Source organism: Leopardus geoffroyi, chromosome A2, assembly GCF_018350155.1.
Source record: "Leopardus geoffroyi isolate Oge1 chromosome A2, O.geoffroyi_Oge1_pat1.0, whole genome shotgun sequence".
NCBI classification, from domain to species: Eukaryota; Metazoa; Chordata; class Mammalia; order Carnivora; family Felidae; genus Leopardus; species Leopardus geoffroyi.
In genome coordinates, this window is record NC_059331.1 from 96,871,678 (window position 1) to 96,896,926 (window position 25,249).

General features: G+C 37.6%; 1 protein-coding gene across 7 annotated transcripts in view; it reads right to left on the reverse strand.

Annotated features, from left to right (window-relative positions):
- Positions 1 to 25,249, reverse strand: part of HEPACAM2 (HEPACAM family member 2) — a 43,059-nt gene that overhangs the window by 12,713 nt on the left and 5,097 nt on the right. For 5 of the 7 annotated variants that reach the window (XM_045494786.1, XM_045494790.1, XM_045494785.1 and 2 more), the window contains 3 exons: positions 22,440 to 22,793; positions 18,544 to 18,828; positions 7,409 to 7,705 (listed from right to left, as the gene is read on the reverse strand). In XM_045494786.1, the coding sequence (XP_045350742.1) occupies positions 7,409 to 7,705; positions 18,544 to 18,828; positions 22,440 to 22,793 (936 nt within the window). The remainder of the gene's footprint in view (positions 1 to 7,408; positions 7,706 to 18,543; positions 18,829 to 22,439; positions 22,794 to 25,249) is intronic. The other 2 variants (XM_045494788.1, XM_045494789.1) reach the window with 1 other exon arrangement.

The following is a 25,249-nucleotide window of genomic DNA, read 5'->3' on the forward strand; positions in this document are numbered from 1 at the left end:
CTTTTAGTTGGAATATTTAGTACCTTAATATTTAATGAAATTATTAATATATTTTGTTTTAGATCTACAGTCTTATTATTTTTTCTATATTTCCTCTATTCTTGTCTCTCCTTTCTTATCTTCATTTGGATTAATCAGGACTTCATTTTATTTCTCTTTTCCTCTCTAGTTGCTTGTTGGTTATACATTTTTTCTTTGTGTCTTAGACTTTGAAGATGAAAAAAAAACTAACCAAAATTAATACTTTTACTGCTTACCACTTCCACTGGCCTCCAAAATACAAGAATAAGTTCCATATAAAAGATGGGACAGCTAACACTCAGGATACACAAAGTTGAACTCAATAATGTCTGACTATAGTTCTATGCTCTTTCCATCACTCCTACCTGACCATTATATGAGAAACAGCAATCCTTCCACCATTAAGCTCAAATCTCTTCAGTTCTACCAATGAAATTATAACTAATAAGTCAAATCCTTTTTCTGCATGATTTTTCTGTCACATCTCCCCTGAGAATTCTCTTCTTCAGAATCAAAATCCCTGAATGGTTTTATTGTTCTTTGTATGATTGATTTCCACATTCTCTATTATCCTAGAGGTAGAATTTTAGAAACTCAACAAAAGCTAATCTGTTTTCCTTCTAAAATATAAATTTGGAAGAACCCGTACTCTGGTGTCATTGTCAGTAAGATAAAGGCAAATAGAATACTCTCTTGAAACACCAGCAGGGATAGAAAAGCAAAGTAATAAGGGTGAAATACTAAATATAGAATATGATTTGGGCACCACTTTTAGCAAGTGAATTCTCTATTTCTTCGTTTAATTTAATTAATTTTTTTTTTTTTTTTGAGAGAGAGAGTTGAGAGGGGAAGACGGGCGGAGAGAGAGAGAGAGAGAGAGAGAGAGAGAGAGAGAGAGAGAATCTTAAGCAGGCTCCCTGGTCAGCATGGAGCCGGACACAGGACTCGATTTCCCGACGCTGGGGGATTTTGACCTGAGCCGAAATCTGAAGTCGGATACTCAACCAACTGAGCCACCCAGGTTCCCTTCTATTTCTTCATTCTAGATCATATATTAAAATCAAAACTAGCCAATTTTCAGATATGCACAATTAAATGTATAATCATCATACGTAATTAAAACCAAATGTACATTTGTTTCCCATTTATTTGGTAGAGATGTATCATATCACTAAAATGTAAATAATTTTAAAAATTAAAGTACCATTTATAGGTACAGATAAAGAAATAGTCTCCAAGAAACTAAAATATTTGCTACAGTAAGTCATAACTAAGACTGGAACATAGGTTTTTTTCTGACTGCAAGTTCATTTTTTTCCTGTTAATCCATAGTCAAAGAGTGGTTTTGTAATGGCAGGTAGGCTCCTATATAATCACTTTTACCTTCCACCTTTTCTAACACCAGACTTGATGTGTTTCAGCTGTTTCACTTCTTGATAGATTGTCTTCACCAAAATTCCACTAACCCCTCACAAAAGTATTGAATGCTGATTTATTCTTCTCAAGCTTCTGTTATGTGCTTTATACCATGAGAAAAACCGCAGGAAAATATTTTAGTATAGTCTTTGCTGTTTTTACCCCCTTAATCTTGAAAATATGCTAATAATTATTATTTCCAAGTACTTCTCATTCTAATGGTGAAGTTACACTCTTGAATACATAAGCTCTTTGCCAGGCACTTCCATGATTCTGAAGCCTGGCAGTTAGTTTAACATACAATGATTAGATGTCTTACATTTGGATAAGACATCTCCTTGCGTCTCCTTCATTTTTAACTTTTTGTCCTTTTTGATTTGTGTTTCCTAAAATGATCGAATTTGCACATTCTGTCCTTCAGAGGATCCCACTTAGTCCCTTTACCATTACTTCCTTATCTCTTTAGATTCCTTCCTTATTGTCCTCTTGCCTCTTTTCCCTTTAGCTCTGTTAGCCCTACATCAGAGAACCACCCTATAGTGGCCAATGTCTGTCACCCCAAAACCTTGGCTATGGCAAATCCTTTCCCTGGAAAAAGAGGAATAAGCATAGTCCCTTTTCTCAGAACAAATGATATTCTCTGTTAGGCCTCCTTCTCCTCTAGAGCATCCTGACTATCTCTTGACACTGATTCTCCATCCCAGAACTTGAAATTTACTTCCTTTCACAAAATAAAAAATGCCAAATATGTCAAGGATCAAATCAAGGGGCATAGTTGCTGTAGTCTCAGTTCTAGGCAAGTGTGTCTTGGAGAGATGGACTTCTGAAACCCCCACTTGAAAGTAAGGCAGCAGATAAATTCTGATCCTATTGCTACAGAGAATGTATAGGAATTCTGAATGTAGTTCTAGACACTTGCAGGAGCCCCATTCTTTCTTTTAGAGAGTTTCCTACCGTTTAGCTCATAGCATGCCATTCTCTTCATTATTTAAATATGATTGACTCATTTACCAAAGCCCTACTGCAAATGCTATTTGCCCCCTCCTTAGGCAAACAAATAAAATGAAATAACATAATTAAGTGCAAATATGGGCAAGAGGTGTGGTTTCCATGGCATCACAGCCCTGCTGTTTGAGAGACTGCACCCAGAACAGGGCAGCCATATGCCACCAGTCTGCTCGTCCATTCCGAGATCAGAATGGAGTTCTGAGATCTCTCCCAGACAGTCTGCTTGCTGATTATGACAGCTGATTCCTGTCCCTATAGAGATGAAAGCCCCATATTGGGGAGGGTGCTGTTTCTATACTCTCCCATGGCTCCACCTGACTGACACAGTTATTCTGTGCTAAAAGCTCATGGGGATGTCTAAGTTCTTAGGGTCTGGATGTCAGGGCTGTAGTTCTATCTTAGCTGTTTTCTCCAGTGGCCCAAAGTGAAATATGTCTCCTTAAGATCTTAACATGAGAGAAGTTTCTAGGTAGAAGAAATTAGTCAATTCATTTTCCTACTTTGGATCATTTTCCTATTCTCTTCTGTATGAAATGATGTACAATAGAAATAAATATAAAAAAATGATAGGGACACTTGCGTGACTCAGTTAAGCGTCAGACTTTGGTTCAGGTCATGATCTCATGGTTTGTGAGTTCAAGCCCCACATTGAGCTCCATGCTGGTGGTGCAGAGCCTGCTTGGGATTCTCTCTCTCTCCTTCTCCCTCTCTGCCCCTCCCCCACGTGTGCGCACGTGCGTTCTCTCTTTCTCTCTTTCTCAAAGTGATAGATTTCTCAGGATCACATACAAATTCAAGACATTTCTATTATATCTAAATTCTGAATTATAGCCATGTGGTTCTTGGGAATTCTAATAATTTATATATTTGAATATCTTCATTAAGTGTGAACACTTGAATTCTCATCATAAACTTTCATTTTATATATATTGCATGTCACAATAGTGGTTTAGACCCCATTAAAATTGTAAATCATGGACATCTGCATTCAAGGAAGTCCTTAATCAAAGAAATAAAATCATTTATTTTTCAAATACAAATGCTAATGTATTATTTTAATTGCTATTGTTTCCTTGAAACTTATATTCTAGATATTATTTTTAGTTACAGGTATTTCATAATTTCTCATTAATATGAAAGCATATACATGTCATGGACAAACTAGAGTATCTCTTTGTATATAGCACAAAGTTAGTTAAGGTGATGAGAAAATATACACTATCCTGGATATGTGGTATACGTTCTAGAAAGACCATAGTCTTACTGATATTCTCAGTCAAGAATGTCAAGGGAGGCAGTTTATATAATGATTAAAACAAGGGCTTTGAATTCAGATATTATTTTATGACTTACTAGCTGTGTGACCTTGCCCATTGTCCCTGTTTTCTGTAGTATATCTCCACTGAGACAGAAAGGTCAATTAATGTCTCAAATTAGATGTGAATCATAGCCCCGAGGTAGAAGGCACCATCTGGAGTCAAACATCACTTTCTCTCGCCTTCCTCTCCCCAACTGAAAGTCTCCAATAAAACTTTTGATTCTTTCCTGACCTTGTTATTTTCTTTCCTTATTTGTGATCTTGGAGTCGTCTTTGACTCCTTTGTCCATTGCCCTCCACAGCTTTTTGCTGAAACTTTTTGGTTGGCCACCATGTTATGTGCCTCACTAAAAACAAAAACGTTCATCTATTTCTTAGTACTAGACTCTGGTTACACCAAACACAACTTGGCTCTGAAAATATCCCAGAGGCAGGTATCTTCTCCCTCAAAATTCTCTACAGATCTTAACATAGATTGCTTCTCAGAGTGTATGATCAGTAAGTGCTCAAATGGTAGTTACAAGTGATGTTCATTTTTTCACTGTAGGTTAGTGTATATTTAATCTCCATTGCGGAGATTCATTAATTTGGAAAACTTAAAAAAAATCAAATACTTAAAACACATCAATACTACTCATTTTCTTTGGCATTTGTTGCTGTTTGAGTTAAAGTTCTGTGGACATATAGGAGTTGAAAAATAGCTCTAAAAACCACAAAAAGGTCACTAATGTTGACAACTCCGAATCCCTCTGAAAAATAAGCACCTGCTCTTCTTATTTACTATAATAACAAATACCTGGTCTTTGTACAGGTCAAACAGGTTTTTTATATTTTGCAAAAGGCAATTATTTGATATAAAGACTGTAGCTGTCTTTGGGCATCAGTAATAAGATCTTAATCAAATATTGGGGGCTTCTGATATTATGAAAATACCTTAGCCAAATATTAATGGAGAAAGTTCAGGCAGTGTGAAAGTTGTCAATGTGGTATACAACTACATATTGGAGCCATGTTTTCATTTGCAATGAGCATAAGGAACAAGTCTAAGATGACACCCAGATTGCTAGTCAACTACTTTATATGCTTAATTATGGCTTGCTTTAAAATTATGTTTTGGTCAGCCACTGAGGTTAAGAGCTGGTTAATCCTAATAAAATTTTAATAAAATAGAAAGCAAATGATGCGCCTTAGCTGTTCATATGCCTGCTGTGTATATTAAGCTGTGGTCATTTTGTTAGTAGGAATTTTTTTTCAGTTGGCATTCTCAATGCCTACCCCAGTATTTGGCCAATATTAGGTGCTAGATAATGAATAAATGAGCGTCAGATTTAGAGCACCCTAAACACAGATACGCTTTGGGGAGCTATAAAGGAAATAAATTATTATCTACTTGCCAAATGACACATAACTCAGGTATAAATTCTAGAGCTGCATTGTCCAATATGGTAGCCACCAGATACACGTGGCTATTTATTTATAATTTAAAATAAAATTTAAATATTTAATAAATAACATAAATTCAGTCCCTCAGTTGCAAAGCTAAATTTAAATGCTCAAAAGCCACTGAAGCCTGCTTCTGATTCTGTGTCTCCCTCTCTCCCTGCCACTGTCCCACTCATGCCCTGTCTTTCCTTCTCTCAAAAATAAAACTAAACATTAAAAAAAATTAAATGCTCAAAAACCAAATGAAGGTAGTGGTTACCATACTGGCTAGTGCAGATCAAATATTTCCTTCACTGCAAAAATTTCTATTGGATAACACTTTTCTAGACAGTGTGGTATTTTCTTCACATAAAAAAATAAAACTTCACCATGACAGTTATACAAATTCCAATATATTCAGGTGATTTCACAAATATGAATACATTCAACTTTAAGGAATCATGGAGGGATTCTATCCACTATGTATTTCTTTATCAATTTGTAGTTTGTTATAGTCTTAGAATTCTTGGTGGCTTTTTAATAAGCTCAAAAGACTATAGGGGAAAAAGAAACACCTTAAACACATAATTGCCACACTTGTGCTTGTTTAATATTCAGATTCCTAGATCCTACCTTCAAGGTCCTGACCCAATAGGTCTGAGGTGTCTTAATGAAAATACATCATTAGACCTCCCCAGGTGATTTTGATGCGCATGGCCCAATAGCTACATACTAAAACATTTAGCCTAAGAATTATAAGGATTATATTCTTGCTTCATTTATTCAACAAAATGTATTAACTCTTTCTATATCATGGGCCCTAATCTAGACACAAGGGCTGTAAAGACAGAGAAAGAGAAGATATCAATTGAGAAAGTATTGTTTGGTGTTACCTTTTGCTCACTTGTTCCTACACCACTAATAGGCACCCGAGCCACCCATCCCTGCCCAAGCCTGCTGTCAGGTGTTCCCCAGGTGGATACTGACTTGTCTTTATGTGCAAAGCTGAGTCCAGGAAGGACTTGATAGTAGCAGTAGAAGTAGTAGAGGAAGAAGCAAAAGGAGAAAAAGGTGGGGGATGAGGACAAGATGGAAGAGGGGGATGAGGAGGAGGAAAGGGAGAGGGAAAAGGAGAGGGAGAGGAGAAGAAATTCAAGAAAGAAGGAGAAGGAATAAGGAGAGAATAAAATGGGTTTAAGAGGTAGGAAGGAAGGAGAATGGACAAACGTGGTGATGGGATGCTGGGCACAGCAATAAGCAAGAGAAAGGGGTCTGGAGTGGCATTTAGCTTTCTGGTTTAGGTTGGTAGACAGCAGGGCCTTTCACTTAAACAGGGAATACAGAAATAATAGTTATTTGGGGGAAAGAAGATGGTTCAGTTTTGGTATGTTGGACTTATACACTGCCTCTGGTATTTCAAATTGGAGGTAATCAGAAGGTAACTGAGTATACAGTTTTAGAGCTTTAAAGATATAGATTTGGGATGTACCAGTGTTATATGAAACCATGGGAGTGAAGGAAATCATATAGGAAAATAAAATCGTATTACAGACATGAGAAGGCTTAAAAGGATGGGAATTTGACAAGCATACATTTTTGGGCAGTGATATTTAACTTTTTGTGGATCAATAGGCTTTCTGAAAAATCAGATTTTTCTGAAGAATTTAGAATTAATTTCTAAAGAATGTCAAATTTCACAGACCTACAAAATTTGTAGTTTCCAAGGTGTTGAGACCCTTGTTGAGAACTTCCACAGATTGCAGGTGTTTAAGTGATAAAAGACGAAGGGAGGCCCATGAAAGACAATGAGAAGAGGAGTCAAATTAGATAGTAGGAAAACCAGATTTCCAACTCACTGAGATTTATTCACCTGAGCTAATGCAATAGCAGATATAAACCCAGTTTAAATGAGTAAACTGCTTCTCTTATGTTCCTGTTTGTAAAATCAAGAGCATAAATGCATATTTAGAGTCATTTATTGAATTCCCTTTTTCTTCATAGTCCTTGAGAGTTAACAATTGAATTCCCCCTCCATTATGTTTTGGGTTTTCTTTCTTTGACTCATAGAAGCCATGGATTAGTTTACTCAGGAAAGAGAGTTTCTTAGAGTTTATCAACAATCCACAATGGCTTTCTCTTCCACACAGGTATAAAATTGGACTATTAGAAGGCCAGCATGCATTTGTGTTTCCTTGGGATCCTTGCCTTTTATGTCACACTTACCTACAGAAGTGATGATGACTGTGAAATGAGCTTCATCTCGCCGTCCAGTTACATTATTGTAAGCACAGCACACATAATCAGTTGGCTTCTGGGCTACTTTCTCAGATGTAACTTCCAAGCGAGGTCCATGCTTGATGACATATGTTGTATTGTCAGTCCTCCGGATCCAGGAGTAGGTGTTGGGGGGGTAAGAATCAGCAGAACAGTAAAACAAGATGGCTTCTCCAGTGTCAACAGTAAACACTTCCCCTACTTTTAGCCCTTTGTCAGAATTAACTTGAAGTCCATAAGGTCCATCTGCATTAATTGAAAAAGGAAATAAAGGGGTGGCATAAATAATCACAATATAGTTATAGAATTTTGGAGAGCTTAGCAGCATTTTACTTTCTATGAAAGTCTTCATGTTCAACTTGGCAGATAGATCCTCATTTAGATTCCCAATAAATCATGAGGACCTAAAAATGTGTTATTCTGATATCCACAACAATGGAAATTATTTGAGGTGTGATTGAACTTATCTGATATAGTAAGGCTTGAAACTTAGTGTGTAATTTCAGAGACACTGCCATCATAACTGTCATGCTGAGTTTTGAGTATTGATACATCTGCAATCATGTTAGACAAGTTCCATCTTTCTTAAAACAGAGTTGCACTTGAAAGCACTTTAAAAAATAGATTATGGCCATTATTTTCTCATTGACAGCCATATTTTGAGTATTATCTGTTTTTATTCTCAGTTCTAGGGTAAGCCATGCAAATATTTATAAAATACAGTTTCACATGGAGCACAAATTTGTGCAAATAGATACAGAAGTGTCCCATTAGCAGTTAAAGAATTTTAAATACTCCTCCCTGCAAACTAAGCTTAGAATTCTATTTGGAAAAATAATCTCTTCATTATTATTAACAAATATTCATTGAGCATCAATAAAGTATTTAGTCATGGATATCCCATGGTGTTTGTCCTTACTGCAATATTCTTGTAGCATTTTGCTATTTCTGTGGCACCAGAATGGCTGCAGATAAAGACACATTTCCCATTGCTTTCTTCCAAAAATAAAGACAGATTTAAAAATTTTCCCAGCTAGATAAGTTTTTCTTGTTCAGTCTAAATCCTGGCTTCTATTCTTTTTTTTTTTTTTTTTTTTTTTTTTAGTATTTTATTTATTTATTTATTTATTTTTTTTATTATATGAAATTTATTGTCAAATTGGTTTCCATACAACACCCAGTGCTCATCCCAAAAGGTGCCCTCCTCAATACCCATCCCCCACCCTCTCCTCCCTCCCACCCCCCATCAACCCTCAGTTTGTTCTCAGTTTTTAACAGTCTCTTATGCTTTGGCTCTCTCCCACTCTAACCTCTTTTTTTTTTTTTTTTTTTTTCTTTTTCTTTTTTCCTCCCCCTCCCCCATTCCTGGCTTCTATTCTAAAAACTTCAAGGTTTAGGTATGATTATGTTCATTTTTCAGCTGGTCATAACCAATATTTATTGGCTACTTTCCATATAAAGGCACTTTAAGTACTTACACAGACTACCACATTTAATCTTTAAAGCGACCACATGAGGTAGATGTTATTCCCATTATAAGATGAAGGAAGAAACATTTAAAAAATTAATTTTTCCATGGTCACATAGCTATTATATAGCAGAGCTAGGATTCTATAATATATGTATTTGATCATTCACATTACCTCCCCAAAAATGTATGTGGCATAATTTTCTATATCAGAACAATTTCTTATTGTATAACTATATTATTAGTTCTATAATAAGTAATTATCTAATTACATATTAATTCTGTACTCAGTTAATCAAGTAATAAATCAAAAAGTCCTGTTTGAGAGATATTGTTAGATGGTATATTTAATATATGAGAGAAAAAAATGTGTAAGACACAGTTCTTACACTCAAGGATTGGTAAACTAGAAAAGGCTATGGGTGGTTTGCTCAGTAATAACCTAGTCTCAGAGTTCTGACTTTTTTTTCAATATTTATTTATTTAGATAGAGAGAGAGAAAGTGCAAGCAGGGGAGAAGCAGAGGTAGAGGGAGATAGAATCCCAAGCAGGCTCCATGCTGCCAGTACAGAGCCTGATGCTGGGCTCAATCTCACCAATAGTGACCTGCACCGAAACCAAGAGTCAGTCGCTCCACCGAAGAGTCAGTCAGGTGCCCCAAGGTTCTGATTTTTTTAAAAAAATGTACTGACTATTCATCTCTCATTGTATGGAATAATATGATGTAATGACTATACAGTAGTCATTATCAGTTATCACTACATTTAATCCTAATTTTGTCAATTGTTAGTTACGTGTTCTTCAGAAGTCATTTAAACTTTTAGATCTCACTTTTTTCACCTTTACTATGAAACACTGACTGGATGAATGGTTGACAAAGTTCTTTCTACCTTTGAAATACCTTTGAGTGATTAATGATATGCTAAAGCTATTTTGGATACTGACAAGCCAACCTCAAATTTGCAGATTCCCAGAGTGGTTCTCTATTATGTCAGCATTTTCTGACCAATCTATCATTGGAGAAACACATTTCCTAAGATAAAACAGGAACTGAAGATGCAAAACAATAAATTATATTTAGCTAGGGAACATGCACTTTACACATACTTGCTTCCTAAAGACACAGACATCTGAAGGAAACTTACAGGTTTATATTTATATATATATACATGAGATGATCCTGATTTCAGGAAGCGAACATAGAAGTTAGTATCTTCAAATTTGAAGTAATCAGGAACAGGAGATGAATAATTAAAGTGAAGAGAAATGAATACCCTTTCCTGTAACTGTACTAGCTGTACTAGAACCCTATCATTTCAGGCTATGATACAGTCTCAGGGGGAAAACCACTCTTTCAGAAGTGTGTGCTAAATGGAACCCTTTTATTCTGAATTCCGCTAAATGTAGGTTGTATAACGGAAATGAAAAGTTGTTTTCACTCACTCGACCAAAATCAATATTGAGATGTTACTGTGTGCCTAATATTGTTCTAGGCATTGATATGTTACTGTGTGCATAATATTGTTCTAGGCATTGCGGGGGCAATCCGAGGTGTGATAGACAGGATTCCTGTGGCTATTCTCCCGGGCTCAGTGCAGCAACAGCATCCCCTTACATTGTCAGCATTGATAGAACATTAAAGAAGCAAAGACCACCACCTGGTGGGTATTGGTTATGCTTCATATTGTAGGAAACCAAGGGAAGGAAACAACTAAGGTTGGAACAGCCAGAGACCCAAGTCTGTGCACAAAAACTAAAGTCTGAGAGAGCTTTTCTCTGAGCTGTGATAAAGAAGAGAAGTGTGGTCATAAAAATACAGCCATTCAGTTTAAGTCTCTGTTTTCACTGGCTTTCAGAGTTTATAGAATGTGACTATAAAAACAAATTGCTTGATAATTTGACACACATAAAAATGAGTGATATTCTTTTCAGTGTGCTGATGTTACTCAAAACTTTTTGAGAACTCCTCAATTGGAATTGCCTTAGGATCCTGCCACATAATGGAATATTCTCAAAAATAGTAATTCTTGGGGCGCCTGGGTGGCTCAGTCAGTTAAGCGTCCGACTTCGGCCCAGGTCATGATCTCACAGTCTGTGGGTTCGAGCCCCGCATTGGGCTCTGTGCTGACAGCTCAGAGCCTGGAGCCTGCTTCCGATTCTGTGTCTCCCTCTCTCTCTGCCCCTCCCCTGCTCGTGCTCTGTCTCTCTCTGTCGCAAAAATAAATAAAAACATTATAAAAAAATTAAAAAAAAAAGAAAAAAATAGTAATTCTTTCATTTTGTAGAGTGGACTCAATATGTAAAGGAAGTCCACTGTCAGAGCCAAGTGGTGAATAAGGTTGATTACCTAATTTAATAATATTGCTCTAGTTTCAAATAAAATATGCTTATAAAGAAAGGAATCTTAGCATATCTTTCCTGTATGCATGTATATTTTGATTTTGCTACTTCCTCATTTGTTGGGTTTCATGATTGGCATAAACTTTTCTCCTCTGCCTTAATTAAATGCTATATCTGACTCTTCAGAGTTAGCCTCAAAATCCCTCAAACTCTCTCAGCCCCCATACAAACATTTCTTCCAGTTCCTGGAATCTAATACCTTGAACTATTTAAATTCCTTTCTTCTGATATGATTTATTAAAATGTAACATATTTTATTTGATTATACAAGAAATATATTTTCATTGCATAAAACCCTAAAATTCAGAGAATCATGAAGATGGAAAGAAAACTTATTTGTAATTTTACCATTCAAAGAATGAATATCCATATTTCAGTATATGATTTTTAAATCTTCTTTTTTTAATTTTTTAAAGTTTATTTATTTATTTTGAGGGGGGGAGGGGCAGAGACAGAATCCCAAGCAGGTTCCATGCTGTCTGTGTGCAGAGCTGGGGGTTCAAACTCATGAACCCATGAGATCATGACCTGAGCTGAGATTAAGAGTCAGACGCTTAAGTGACTGAGCCACCCAAAGCACCCCGATCTTTAAATCTTCTATACTTCTCTCTCTCTCTCTCTCTCGCTCTCTCTCTCTCTCTCTCACACACACACACACACACACACACACACACACACACATACACACAGATTGCCTTTCTTTCTTTCTTTCTTCCTTCCTTCCTTCCTTCCTTCCTTCCTTCCTTCCTTCCTTTCTCTTGCACTCTGCACTCTTCACTCTTAGAATGTTTTTTCTTACTACACTATGATGTTATTTCCTTTTGAGCACTTCAGTCTGTCCATCTTTTACTGTGAGGTGTAGCCTAATACATTATTCATCAGAATGGGCAATCCAATTGAAGACATTTGGAGTGATTCAACCAGTGTGGCCTCTGACATTGAAAATGAAAGAAGGATAATTCTATTTTGACTTTGGATTATGGTTTAGTTTCTTGCCTGTGGCAGAGAACTCCCAGTAGAATTAAACCCTTTGCCTCAGAAATGGCTGTTTACTAAGTGACTTATAAAACCACATATCATCTGTTCTTTTTCACAATTTATGACTGGGCGGGAACAGTACCTAAATTTCCATCATGATGCTGCTTGCCACCCTGCTTGGGGAGCAGATGGTAAGTATTTACAGTGAATGACCTTTTTTTTTTCCCTTTAATTTTTATCACTTAGAGTACTTCCCTGCAGCCGTGCCATATGTTGCACACAAAATACAGTGGTTACTGGGTTATTATTCACAACAGAGCTGGAGGGCATAGACATTTCATGAACTGCAAGTAGGTATTTGTCTGAATTACTGACTTGACGTTATATTCCACCAAATCCAATACCAGGTTATGACATCATGACCTCATACATACATGGCCAATCTTGACAGATTCTGTTATACTTTTTCTGCTAAAATAAAAAAATAACTGCTGCTTTCGTGAAGGAAGCTGTCATAGAAACAGTGCCTTAAGAAAACAGAGTAGTAGATTCATACTGAAATTCTAAGTTATGATGTAGACCTCCATGGGAGAATATTGCAATATGACATTTTTATTGAGGAACTTTTCTAAAGATCAGAAACAAACACACAAAAAAACAAAAAACAAAATGAAAGGCCAAAGCACTATAATTGAGAAGCTGTTATCTTATTATGGGAATTTAGCCTTGTTACAGCATCCTCAAGTAACACTGTAATTTGAAAGGGATATGAGGAAAGCTGTTCCATTTTAGTCAAGTTCAAGAAACTCGTATCGAGTTGGTTAATCTTAATCTGTGTCAGGGAGTATTGAGATGAATAACTCAGAGCTCCTACTTGGGGTTGGGGTGCTTATGAGCAGAAAGACTCCGGTGCAGTGAGTGCCAGGAAAGATGGTGCCACAGGAGTACAGCAAACCTCTTTGCGACTCTGAAGAGGTGAGACAAGGCAAGGGCAGATGAGCCTTTCTGGGGAAGATGATACTGTGAAGGAAGAGGAGGGTGCAACCAAGTGAAGAAAGGGAAGTGGGAACATCAACCAAGGCACACATTCCCAGTTTTCATAAAATGATATAGACTGCAAAAATAAGGGTGCCACATCAACAGAAAGGATAAATGACCAATATTTCCATTATATATTTTATTTAATTACTGTAACCCCAAATCAAAACAATACAAACAAAAACAAACAATAAAATGGGCTAAAATAGCAACAGAAAGAAAAATTTAAAAATTAATGAGTCTGGGTTGTGTTTCTATATGTTATGTAATAAGTAATAATTATTTAGCACAAACTAGACCATGATGTTTGATTTTTGAATCAAACAAATTATGAGTGATTGAGTGAATAAAAGAATGAATGAAGGTCAGTAAGATGAGATGTTGACTGAGTGAAGAGTTTTGCATTTGAATGTAAAATTAACCAAGAAAGAAAATTAATAATACTATATTCACAATTACCTCTTAATAAGACTAGTAATTCTTAAATAATTTACATAATTCATCTTTATAATGTGTGAGTGGAACATACATATGTACATTTTCTAAATGTTCTTCTTTCTACTATCTGCCATTAGTCTTTAATCATGACTGACATTTCTCTGTGAGATTTCCATATACTATATCTAAAAGAATGTAAAGAAGGAAGTTCAGTCTATAATAGAAGACATGTTCTGCGAAATCTGAATTTATTCAGATGGGGATAGTTTAATTCTTTAAAATAACACAGGATAAGAAAGAAGATTCAAGAGTTTAAAGCATATAATATTTAATATTTATAGAAAGGATTATGATTTTTCCCTCATTTTTATTCTTTACACATCGTATATCACCATATTCTATGATAATAATGAGATTGGGGCATGAGCTTGTACATGTCAAAAGAAAAATCTTATTCTTACTTTGCCAGATTAAAGTAAATGATATAGCCAAACAAAAGTGTATTTAAAGATGCAAAAGATACTTTCATGTATCTGTGATTGTTTATGCAATTTCCCCCAGGAATTTTTCATTTAAATCTATGGCTAGAGTTTAAAGGTAGGCAAATAGATGAAGAGATAGATAGATATAAGAAAGAATTGATGTAAAGAAACTATTTTCATGTAAACAAAATAACGTATGTTAACCAATGGTAATGTTTGGGAAAGACAAATGTTCTTCTCAAGGTATTCTTTCCATTTTCTCTTTGCAGGCATCTTCTAAATTACCCAAGCTCTCCATAACTTCTTGCTGCCATGTTTCCAATTATGTCAGAATAGTTTTGGCACAAGGGAAAAAAACAAGAAATAAAAAAGGAAGAAAAAAAAAGCTAAGATCATTGAGTTCTTCCTATGTGCTGCTCACTGGCTTCTTTATTCATAAAATCTCACCTAATCCTCCCTATCCCTCTTGAGACAGGTATTAGACTTACACTGAGAACTGTAGATAAGGAGATGAGGACATGGGATCACTTACACATCCTGCCAATGGTAGAAGCAAGGCTTTAAATGAGGCAGTCTGAATTTTCAGCTCAGGCTCATCACTACTGTGCTCTCCACTGCTCTCCCAAATGACATGATATTAACTAGAATTTAATGTGATTGAAACAACAGATCATCAGTTAATAAGGAATGTTCCACCATAAGCTCACTTCCTACTGCCTCTCATCTCACTGAATAATGGGAAGTTCCTTGGGATTGATATTCAGTAGATGATATCTGGATGGTTTAATATCTGGTTTTGCATTTTGTACCTTGTATGTGAAGGTAAACCATTTAGACCAAGCAATAAACAATGTAAAGATTTATCTACATAATCCTAGATTTGATATACTTGGCCTGCTCATATTTTTTTCACTGTGTTTAAATAACTTCAATACTTAGGTCTGTGCTACTTGCAGTTGAATGGAAGTGTTAATTCATGTCAGAAAAACTTCAGTCAAGGATATGACTACACCTATAAACAGACCACATGAAATCTGAATTTTTCACTCCAATGCAATGGTCGTCATGCAGATAGGCACAGTTTATACTTTCTTTGTGAATCTATTTCTCAGCCTACACTTTAAGACAGACAGAACATTTTCACAATGTTATCTGAATATAAAATTATATAAAACTGTAAACGTTCAGCCATGAAAATAATGCCATTGTCAAGCACAATATAATTAATGACTGTAACAAATCTTAAGTAAGTTGCTTGGAGTGTGTGGTATTTTGGTATTTCTTGGTAAAAAACTATAATTTCCTTCTTCTTCAGCACTTTTGAATATAATTTGGGGAATGGTTAATCTTTGAGACAATGCATTCTGGACTAGGGTGGACTAGGAGTTAATCCTCTTAGGTTCCCCTCCACCAAAAATGAATTATACAATGTATGAAGTTTGTTTTCTATTTCTATGTGAATAATACTTTTCAGAAAAAAATATTTCAAATTGCTCTTAGATATGTGTAGTCACTCTTTATAGTTCAAAACTGATGACTTTTTCTCTCTGTATTGTAGGTCAATATGTCCTACTTCCCCTTTTTTTTCTTTCCTATATATACCATTTCTATAATTGTATGATGTTTGTGATCTAACTTGAAAACGTGCTCTTTTGGCAAACATTTTTTGATTTAGCCTAGAATATGTATGTCTAAGTATTAGCTTATAGACCATTCTCTAGTCTTTTTATATTTGGACCTTTGTTTAAAAAATAATTTTTCCTCATTGTTTATCAAATAATACCCAGTGTTCAAAGCTCTCAATGATTTAACTCAAAAATATCTATTTGACCATCTAGCCTACCATGCCCCTTGCTGTATCCTACACTCTAAACTGGACCATTTGCCTAACCTTTGACCTCTGCTTTGTGTTTGGTTTCCTGTAGTCCCCATCGCCTGAATGGTTTTTCCAGACGTTGCCATTGCCCCAGTCATACCCATACCCAAAGGTCCATCTCAAATTTCACCTTCTCTCTAGCCAGAAGTAATGTTTTCCTTCTCTGAATGAAATTCATCTATAGCCTCATAATATTGTAGTGCTAGTAATGGCTAACAGAGTACTTACTATGAGCCAGTCACTGTTCTAAGCAATTTACATGTAGTAACAGATTTAATCCTCACAGTAACTCTATGAAATAGGTACTACTATTATTACCATTATTTGGATGAGGAAACTGAGGCACAGAGGGGTAAGGTAGTAGATCCAGGATTTGCAACTAGGGCCCTGGCTCCTGAGTTCATGTTCCTAGCTACTATGGTCCTTTGTACACTTCCCTATGGTATCTACGACATTTTATTTTATACACTTTATTGTGCACATTTTCTCACTTCTGCTGTAACTATAGAATAGCTTCCAGTTCCAAGATTCAATGATTCTGTTTTTATTGGCTTAATTTTGCTGGTTCAAGCAAACATAACTGTAAACCTGAATCATACCACTGCACTCCTCTCCTTGCAGTCGCTTTTCCTGCTCCATTGCTGGAGCTCAGTTTTATCTAGTTGGAAAAACCTACATTTGGTACATATGGTGCTTTTCTCCAAAAAGTTAGTAACACACTTCCTCAAGAGGGCTCTATCAATTTTCTATTGAAGAAAATAGAACTGACAACATAAACAGCCTCTGTTTACTGAATGCTTGCTTTGTGTCAGTATTTGGCTATTTTTCAGACAGTACCTAATTGAACCACAGCCATATGGTGAGGCGGTTTTAACTATTTCAGAAAGGTCAAGGAATTTTTTTTTTTTAATTTTTAAAATATATTTATTTATTTTTGAGAGAGATAGAATGTGAGGGGCAGAGAGAGAGGGGGAGACACAGATTCCAAAGCAGGCTCCAGGCTCTGAGCTGTGAACACAGAGCCCAATGCAGGGCCTGAACCCATGAACCATGAGATCATGACCTGAGCCAAAGTCAGATGCCCAGCCGACTGACCCACCCAGGCACCCCAAGGTCAAGGAATTTCTTAAGTTCATATGGGTAATGACAGAATCAGTTTACCACTTAGGTCTGTTTACTTAAACACTAGGCTTTAGGCCTCTCCTAGTATTATACAGATATACTTGAAGATTAAGTAGATACACTTACCACGCTTAATTCTGCCCTATGGTTCACCTAGCTGAAACCTCCACCCTCCTGCCACAGGGGTGAGTTTTCCTTTGCCATGCCTCACTCTTTTTGTTACACTGTTGTGGCTAATGCTCTAAGCTACATAGTGACTGATATGAAGGCTTCCCAATATGATAGGTTATTGGTTCTCAACTAGGGGAGATTTTTGTACCCCTCCCCACACAGGGGACATATAGCAATGTCCAGCGACATTTTTAGTTATCATAATTGCAGGGGGGTGGGGGGAGGCCAGGGATGCTGTTAAACATCCTATAATACATAGGACATCCCCCACAACAAAGAGTTGTCCAGCCCAAGATGTCACTAGTGTGGATGTTGAGAAACTCTGTGTGAAGCTGAAATTAGAATGCCATATTAAACATATTAGAGGTGGTGCCATGGAATAGAGGGGACTGGGAAAAATAATACAATCAAGAAAGAGGGATCTTGGTTGGGTTAGGATAATAATATGACATAAACTGAAGAGTCTGATGAACTTAACTCTGTATATGAGATTAAACAATAACAGCAACAATGACAGAAGAAAAGAACCAAAGAAATTGAAATCTGAAGTAATTACTGATCCTCTGAGAACCTTAATACCTACTTTCAGAATAATTCAGGTTTTTCTGACTATGATTCTTCCCGCACCCAGCCTCTAAGAACAGAGATGAGAAAATGGGCAGAGAGAACAGCCATAACCTGGGATACAATACCCATGCATAATCTGGGAGCATTCTTTCTGTGGTCAGCAACAGAACACACCCTCTCCCACTTTATAATCACCAGTTCTTTGTCCTTGGGTTGGATAAATTAGTCCTTCAGCATGGCTCTGGGTTTTTGAAATTGAGGTTCCTACTTGCTACTGGAAGTAAGGTCACACAATGGACTAAGTCAGAAAATGTAGCCTAAAAGGCCCATGGCCGGTATCTCAACCTGAACTTCAAGAAACAGGGTTGTGCTATGAGCTGTATTTCCTGACAAGGCAGTGTATAGGAAATGTAATTACAACCAGTACTGTATTACAGTAGCTTAAAAAACAGATGACAGCTGGTATTGATATTCTCTGTGACGACAACCCTTGTGTAAACTACCCAGAAGAAAACGCATGAGTACGTATTTTTAAAAAACTTACAATATATGGTAGGCATAATGATGTCACTTTCCATCTCACTGACAGGATTCTTCACCAGGCAAGTGTAATTCCCGATGTCTTCTTTGGTCACTGGAGCAATATGAAGGGTGTTGTTTTGGAGAGACAAGGAGGTGGTAGAGCTGGTACGGACAGGTCTTTTGTTTTTTAGCCACTGGTAAGCCACCCGGGTGCCCTCTTCCACGAGGCATGTCAGGGTCATGTTCCCCACATACTCCACAGCCCCAGAGGAAGGCTGAATCTGTACCACTGGCTTTGCGACAGGATCTGCAATATCAAAAGAGACAAAAGTGATTTTTGCCACCACAGAATTATAATACAAATCTGTGCGGTCTTTCAAATACCAAATCCTGGGGAAATGAATCTAAAATTTTACATTTTGTAGATGTGGACGGTTCAGAAGGTAAAGAAGAATAAAAAACTAATGGAAAAATGCAAAGTGATAAAATACAAAAATATCATTTATACCAGAAATAGCCAAATTCTAGAATGTACTTTTCAAGGATTTTCTAACGAAAACCTTTACTTTACAGATAATGCAGTTAGTGTAGAGAACACCAGCTTCCTTATTTCCTCTGCATTGTACTGTCTCCAACACCATAAAGGTATATATACTCTCACAGGCAAATTTTAACAAGACATTTCCCTCTTTTTGGTTTGTTCTAATATCTCAAGAGCAGCTGGTTGGGATAGATGAACCTAAATCTTTATCCACTATCTGAAAATATAAAGCTCAGATACATTATACTTGTGGAATATTGAGGGAAAGTTTTAGAGAATCACATGTTCACCACTTACTTTTCTTTCTTTGTGAGTGAACTAATTATGTTTTAACTGCTGTGGAATTGCAACACTATGTTAGCCACTTTACCAAAACCAAAGCCTACATTTCAACACTGACTCAGTTTGAAAATAGGATAAAATGTGTTATTGCAATTACATCCCATTAGAGACATAAAAGACAAATTCAATAGTGATTCCTGTTGGAACTTCAAGTCATAGGAAAATAGTTTCATGTCATGAATCTGGTACATAGTACTATTTGTCAAATGAACACATTTCCAAGAATGAGCAAATATTTCCTCCCTTGGTTTTCACTCTAAAATTGTTGGGTAAAGGTTGGAATTATATAAGTATCCACAAATACTTTCAGTAAATTTCACTAATCTTTGAGGTTGTTGGTTCTGTTTGATAAAGGACAGTGACTTGCCCAGTTACACAGCAGTCAGTGACAAAATGAAGAGAGCTGCATATCTGGTTGTGTTTCTCGTCTGCATTTTGGAGAGATATGCATTTCATAATCTTCCATGCATCATCACAGGACACAGAGAGAATGAGATGGTATAAAAGTGAGAAATGATTGACTCTAATGTTTAGATTTCAATTTGCTATCAAGCTTTAAATTGGGGTTGATGCATCTCTGCAGGTAAATTTCTCTTGACTCATGCTCACATTTTTCTATACAGAGAAATGTGCAGTAGAAAACAGACAGACCCAATCCTTCAGCCTAGAGAATATAGGAGAAAATGAAAAATAAGGAGAAAGGTGGTTGAAACAGTTTGCAGGGGACCTGAGTAGCTCTGAAGCCTCTAGCCTTTCTTAAGATGAGGACAACTGAATTTGTCCATTCAATTTAAACTTTTTATTATTTTTGCTTTTATTTTAGAGAGCAAGTGAGCAAGGGAGAGGGGCAGAGGGAAAAAGGCAGAGAATCCTAAGCAGGTTCCACACCCAGTGCACAGCCCAATTTGGGGCTCAATCCTATGACCCTGGGATCATGACTTGCACTGAAATCAAGAGTCAGATGCTCAACCAAGTGAGCCACCCAGGTGCCCCCAGTTTAATCTTTTATAGTTTCTGGTAAGAACAAAGGATGTGGATGGAATAGCTTTTCTTTACATTATTATGATTAAAAAAGAAAAATGAGTTGTGTATATCTATTACTTAGGAAAAGCTTATGTTTTACTTAGGAAAAGCTTATCTCTCTGTGTGGAAATAGATGTGGTATGGCATAAGTCAAATAAGTAATGTCAAGGTCTTATATGGGGAGAACCAATCAGAATAGACTGTGATCATAACACCTGCCTTAAAGAGTGTGACTCAGATGTGGAAGTTTCCTGGGAAGATTTTTTTACATAGATAGACCCTAAACCCCTGATATGATTTTTTTTAGTTGCATTTCCCTAAACAGATCCAATTTACTATATATTAAAAAGTAATGGATATTCCATTAAGTTTTAGGGAGAGATAGGATACTACTCAGGAGAATTTCATGAACATTGTCTCCCTTTTCTCTTTTCATAGTTGCTCTGTAGGCATCTGCTTTCACATCCTGTGCCTTTGCTTCCTTGCAGTCTCTCTGGTCTCCACTCATTTACCCCATGCACACTTACTGAGTGCCTACTAATGGCCAGTATCAGTTTTTTGGTACTGAGGACAAAGCTGTAAACAATAAAAGGTCCCTGTTCCCATGGACCTCATGTTCTAGGGGAAGGAGAGAAACAATAATCAAATAAAATCTAGGTGGAAATAAGTGCTATGAAAAGAATAAAGCAGAACTCAAGATAGATAGTCTCTCTTTCTCTCTCTCTCTCTCTCTCTCTCTCTCTCTCTCTCTCTCTCTCCTATTTGGAGGAATGAGGTTATACTTTCTATAAGGTGGTCAGGAAAACCTTCACAGATAAAGTGACATTTTGGCTGGGACCTAAAGGAAATAGAGGAGGGAACCATGCTATTATCTAAGAGAAAAGCAATCTAAGTAGATCGAATAGCAAGTACAAAGGCCCTGACTTATAAGGCCCTGACATCTACAAAATGTTTGTCCTGTGATAGGAAGAGCTCTGAGGCCAGTGTGGTCAGAACAGAGTGAGTGAGGGGGAAGGGAGGTAGGAAATGGAATCAGAGATGTTGGGTATGCTGCGGGGGCGGGGGGTGGGTAGTCATGTGGGCCCTGTAGGACGTTGTTAGTACTTTGGCTCTTATTCTAATTGAGACAGAAAACCATGGGAGGATTTTAAGTGTCTGGAGGCTGGAGTGTAGGCAGAGAGATCAGGTAGCAGGCTATTAGGGATAGTCCAGGTCAGAGCTGGTGGTGCGGTTGAAAGGGGTGGGAGAGGGGGTGATAAGAAGTAACTGAACTCTACATTTTGAAGGTAAAGCCTACAGAGTTATTAACTTCTTGCCTAGATGTGGGATACGAGAGAAAGAGGGGGTCAATGGTGATGCAAAGTTTTGTCCTGAGCAACTGATAGAATGGAGTTAGTACTTACTAAAATGGAGGGCATTTTAAATACTAACCTGTTAAATAATCAGGTTTAAGGGGAGACATCAGAAGCCATGATTTGGACACCGTATATTTGAGGTACGCTACTTATATACCTCATTAAGGAAAATAAATGTGTGAAATTTAGCTGATTCTACATTCCCTCAGAGGATTATTTCCAGCAATTTCTGTTGTTCCTTAAGTATGGTCCTTGAGCAAGTCTCATCCTCCCGCAAACTGTGTGCCAACATAGAATGTTCATGTGACAAAGAGGGCTCTTCCTAGAGTGTGTTCTGATACTGAGAAAATAAAATTTCCTCCATATTATTATATCAGTGACTTTATCCTTGATAGTTTCCAGGCAAACAAATAATAAGTTCTACTCATTGCTTGATTACCTTTAGTTGGGCACTGTGTATATATTTCACATGCGTATACTTTACATGTGCCTCATGAGATAGATAATGTAATTTGTACCTGAAACACTGAGGCCTTGGGGGTTAATTAATTGCCCAAAGTTACAGAGCCAGGACCTAAAGCCCACATGGTCTAATCTCCTGAGCTGTTACTAACTGCCATGCTACCCAGCTGCCCACATCACTGATAGTGGACTCACCATCAACGGTGACTTGTATCTTCTGACTGGCTGAGAGAGTTCCATTTCCCTGAATATTGACCTTCACGATGTAATTGCCTTCATCAGTGAACTGCAGTGGGTTGATAAGCAGAGATGCATTGGGTGGCATCATGGTGAACTTGTGTTGGTATTCCAAGTCGGGAACCACAGACTCATTCACAGAGCCCAGTAAATATTTGGGCATTGTGTGGGGTCTCTCAAACAGCCATATGATCTGGATGTCTGATGCCGGAGTGTGGAATCCATAGTGCACGGGGAGGTAGAGGGCCTGACCCCTGATGCCATGAACGGTGCGTGATGGCACTGTCACTTTCAGCCCCAAGCAAGCACCTGCTGTGAAGGAAAGGAAAGTTGTAATGATCCTGAGCCACATTTCACAATCTAAGGGGCAATACAGAGAAAACCTGATTAGGTGATAATGCTTACAAAGGAGAGAGGCTTCTAGGTACTGACCATTCTAGTACCTGTTACCTGGAGAGGTAAATATTTGTCTCTCAAACCTTCTGCATTTTAAAAACCCCACCCAAAGGTTTGATTGAGTGGCTTCTTTAAAGGCAATTTTAAAAACCCCACCCAAAGGTTTGATTGAGTGGCTTCTTTAAAGGCAAAATGAAAAGGAAAAGCAGAAGTTATTATCTTTGACTGAGAAAAGGAGAACTGGGAAAGATTATTAGTTCTAAAGTTCAATGACACCTCTAGAATTATGAAACTGTGTTTGATTCATATTATATCATAATGAAACTATGTGATTCAAGAAACATTGAGGGGCTACTTCCTCCTCAGAATCTCCCTCCAAAGTCTTCTGAAATGGCTTCTAGTCTATTATTGGAAGTTTTAGCCTTTAGCCAAAGCCTTGTCCCATGGAAATATCCCAAGAAGAGTGGCATGAAGCCATTACCAGTTATGATCAATAATTCTTGGCCAGAAACAGGAACCTGGTGTGTGTTTGAGGAACAGCAAGAGGCAGGAGCAGAGGGAACAGAGTGGAGGAGGAGTGTGGTAGGACATGAGGTCAGCAAGGTGGTTGGGGCCAGATCAGGCGGTGTCTCATGGTCACAGCAAGCACTTTGGCACTTTTTCCGAGTGAGATGGGGATTAAACTGGAGTTTTGTGAGCAGACAGGGATATGATATTTCTCCTTCTTCTTGACTTCCTCCTTCTCCTCTTCCTGCTCCTCCCTCTTCCTCCTTCTCCTTCTCCTCCTTCTCCTTCTTCTAGATATACTCTAGCAGCTGTGAGAAAAGACTGAGATAGGGGCGAGAGCAGGAGCAGGGAGACCACTTAGGAGGTGACTGCAATAAAGTAGGCAAGAGATATTTGTACTGTAGACTAGTATGGTAGTAAAAGGTATTGTGAGAAAGGCTGGTGATGCTAACAGGATTTGATGGCACATTGGGGTGAAATACAAGAAACAAAGAAGAGTCAAGAATGAGCCCAAGGTTGTTGATATGATCAACTGGAAGAATGGATGTCATTTGTTAATGGGAAACTAATAAATTAACCATGGGGAAGACTGAGGAGAATAGACTTTTGGTGGGGGGGGGGCGCAAATTGGGAGTCAGTTTTGGATATGTTCATTTTAGAAGCCCATTTGACATACAAGAGGCAATACTGAAAGGATATACTGGGAATGAAAGCTTGATTAATGTGGGTTTAAGAGAGAATGAGGGCCTGGAGGACTTGGGGGGGATGGAATTCTGCTAATGCGAGGCCCTGGCTCCCAGCATCCTGCCTGCCTGAGTTGTTTGGGCCCATGCACTCACTGCTACATCTGCAGGTTTCTTCCTATTTTCTGGAACCTGGAAATTTCCACACCTTTACCTTGAGCCATGATATACATTTTTAAATGTTATGTAGCACTTCTGTGTGTTTGCAATTGAGAAGAGACTCCTTAGTTCAGACTACCATGTTGCTAGAATCCTAATTAAAAGCTCTTTGCTTCAACATCCTCATTTTATTTTTTAAATATATTTTTTTATTTTAGAGAGAGACAGAGAGAGAGAGAACAGGGGAGAGGGGCAGAGGGAGAGAGAGAGAATCTCAAGTAGGCTTCATGCTCAGCAGAGAGCCCAAGGAAGGGCTTGATCCCAGTACCCTGGGATTAAGACCTGAGCCAAAATCAAAAGTCGGACACTTAACTGACTGAGCCACCCAGGCACCCCACAACATCCTCATTTTTTCTTAAATGTTTATTTTTGAGGGAGAGAGAGAGAAAAAGAGAGAGAGAGAGCGAGCAGGGGAGGGGCAGAGAGAGAGGATGGTACAGAATACAAAGCAGGCTCCAGGCTCTGAGCTGTCAGCACAGAGCCCAAGGCAGGACCTGATCTTGTGAACCATGAGATCATGATCCAAGCTGAAGTCGGACGCTTGACCCACTGAGCCATCCAGGCACACCCTTTCTTTCTTTTCAACATCCTCTTTTTAAAAGGGAGTAGTATACTACCAACATCATATGAACATTTGAAATAGTGGGGGAGAGAATGGGTGGAATTGAAATGTGAAATATTTTGAACAGTGAGGGGAAAAAAGAATGGAAACTGCAGACAGTGAGTATAGACAATATTTCTGGGGAGTTTTGCTGTGAAGGGGAGCAGAAAAGTGTTCTGTTCCTTCTTCTGTTTCTTTGAATGGGTGCTGAACACTATGTCTGTAGCTACTGGAATGATCCACTACAAAGAGAAAACTCGATGAAGCCAAATATAGATGAGTAAAGGTGGAATAAAATCCTAGGTGAGGAAAGATAAAAATTTGGGCACAAATAGATCTTACAACTTCAATTTTCTCGTATA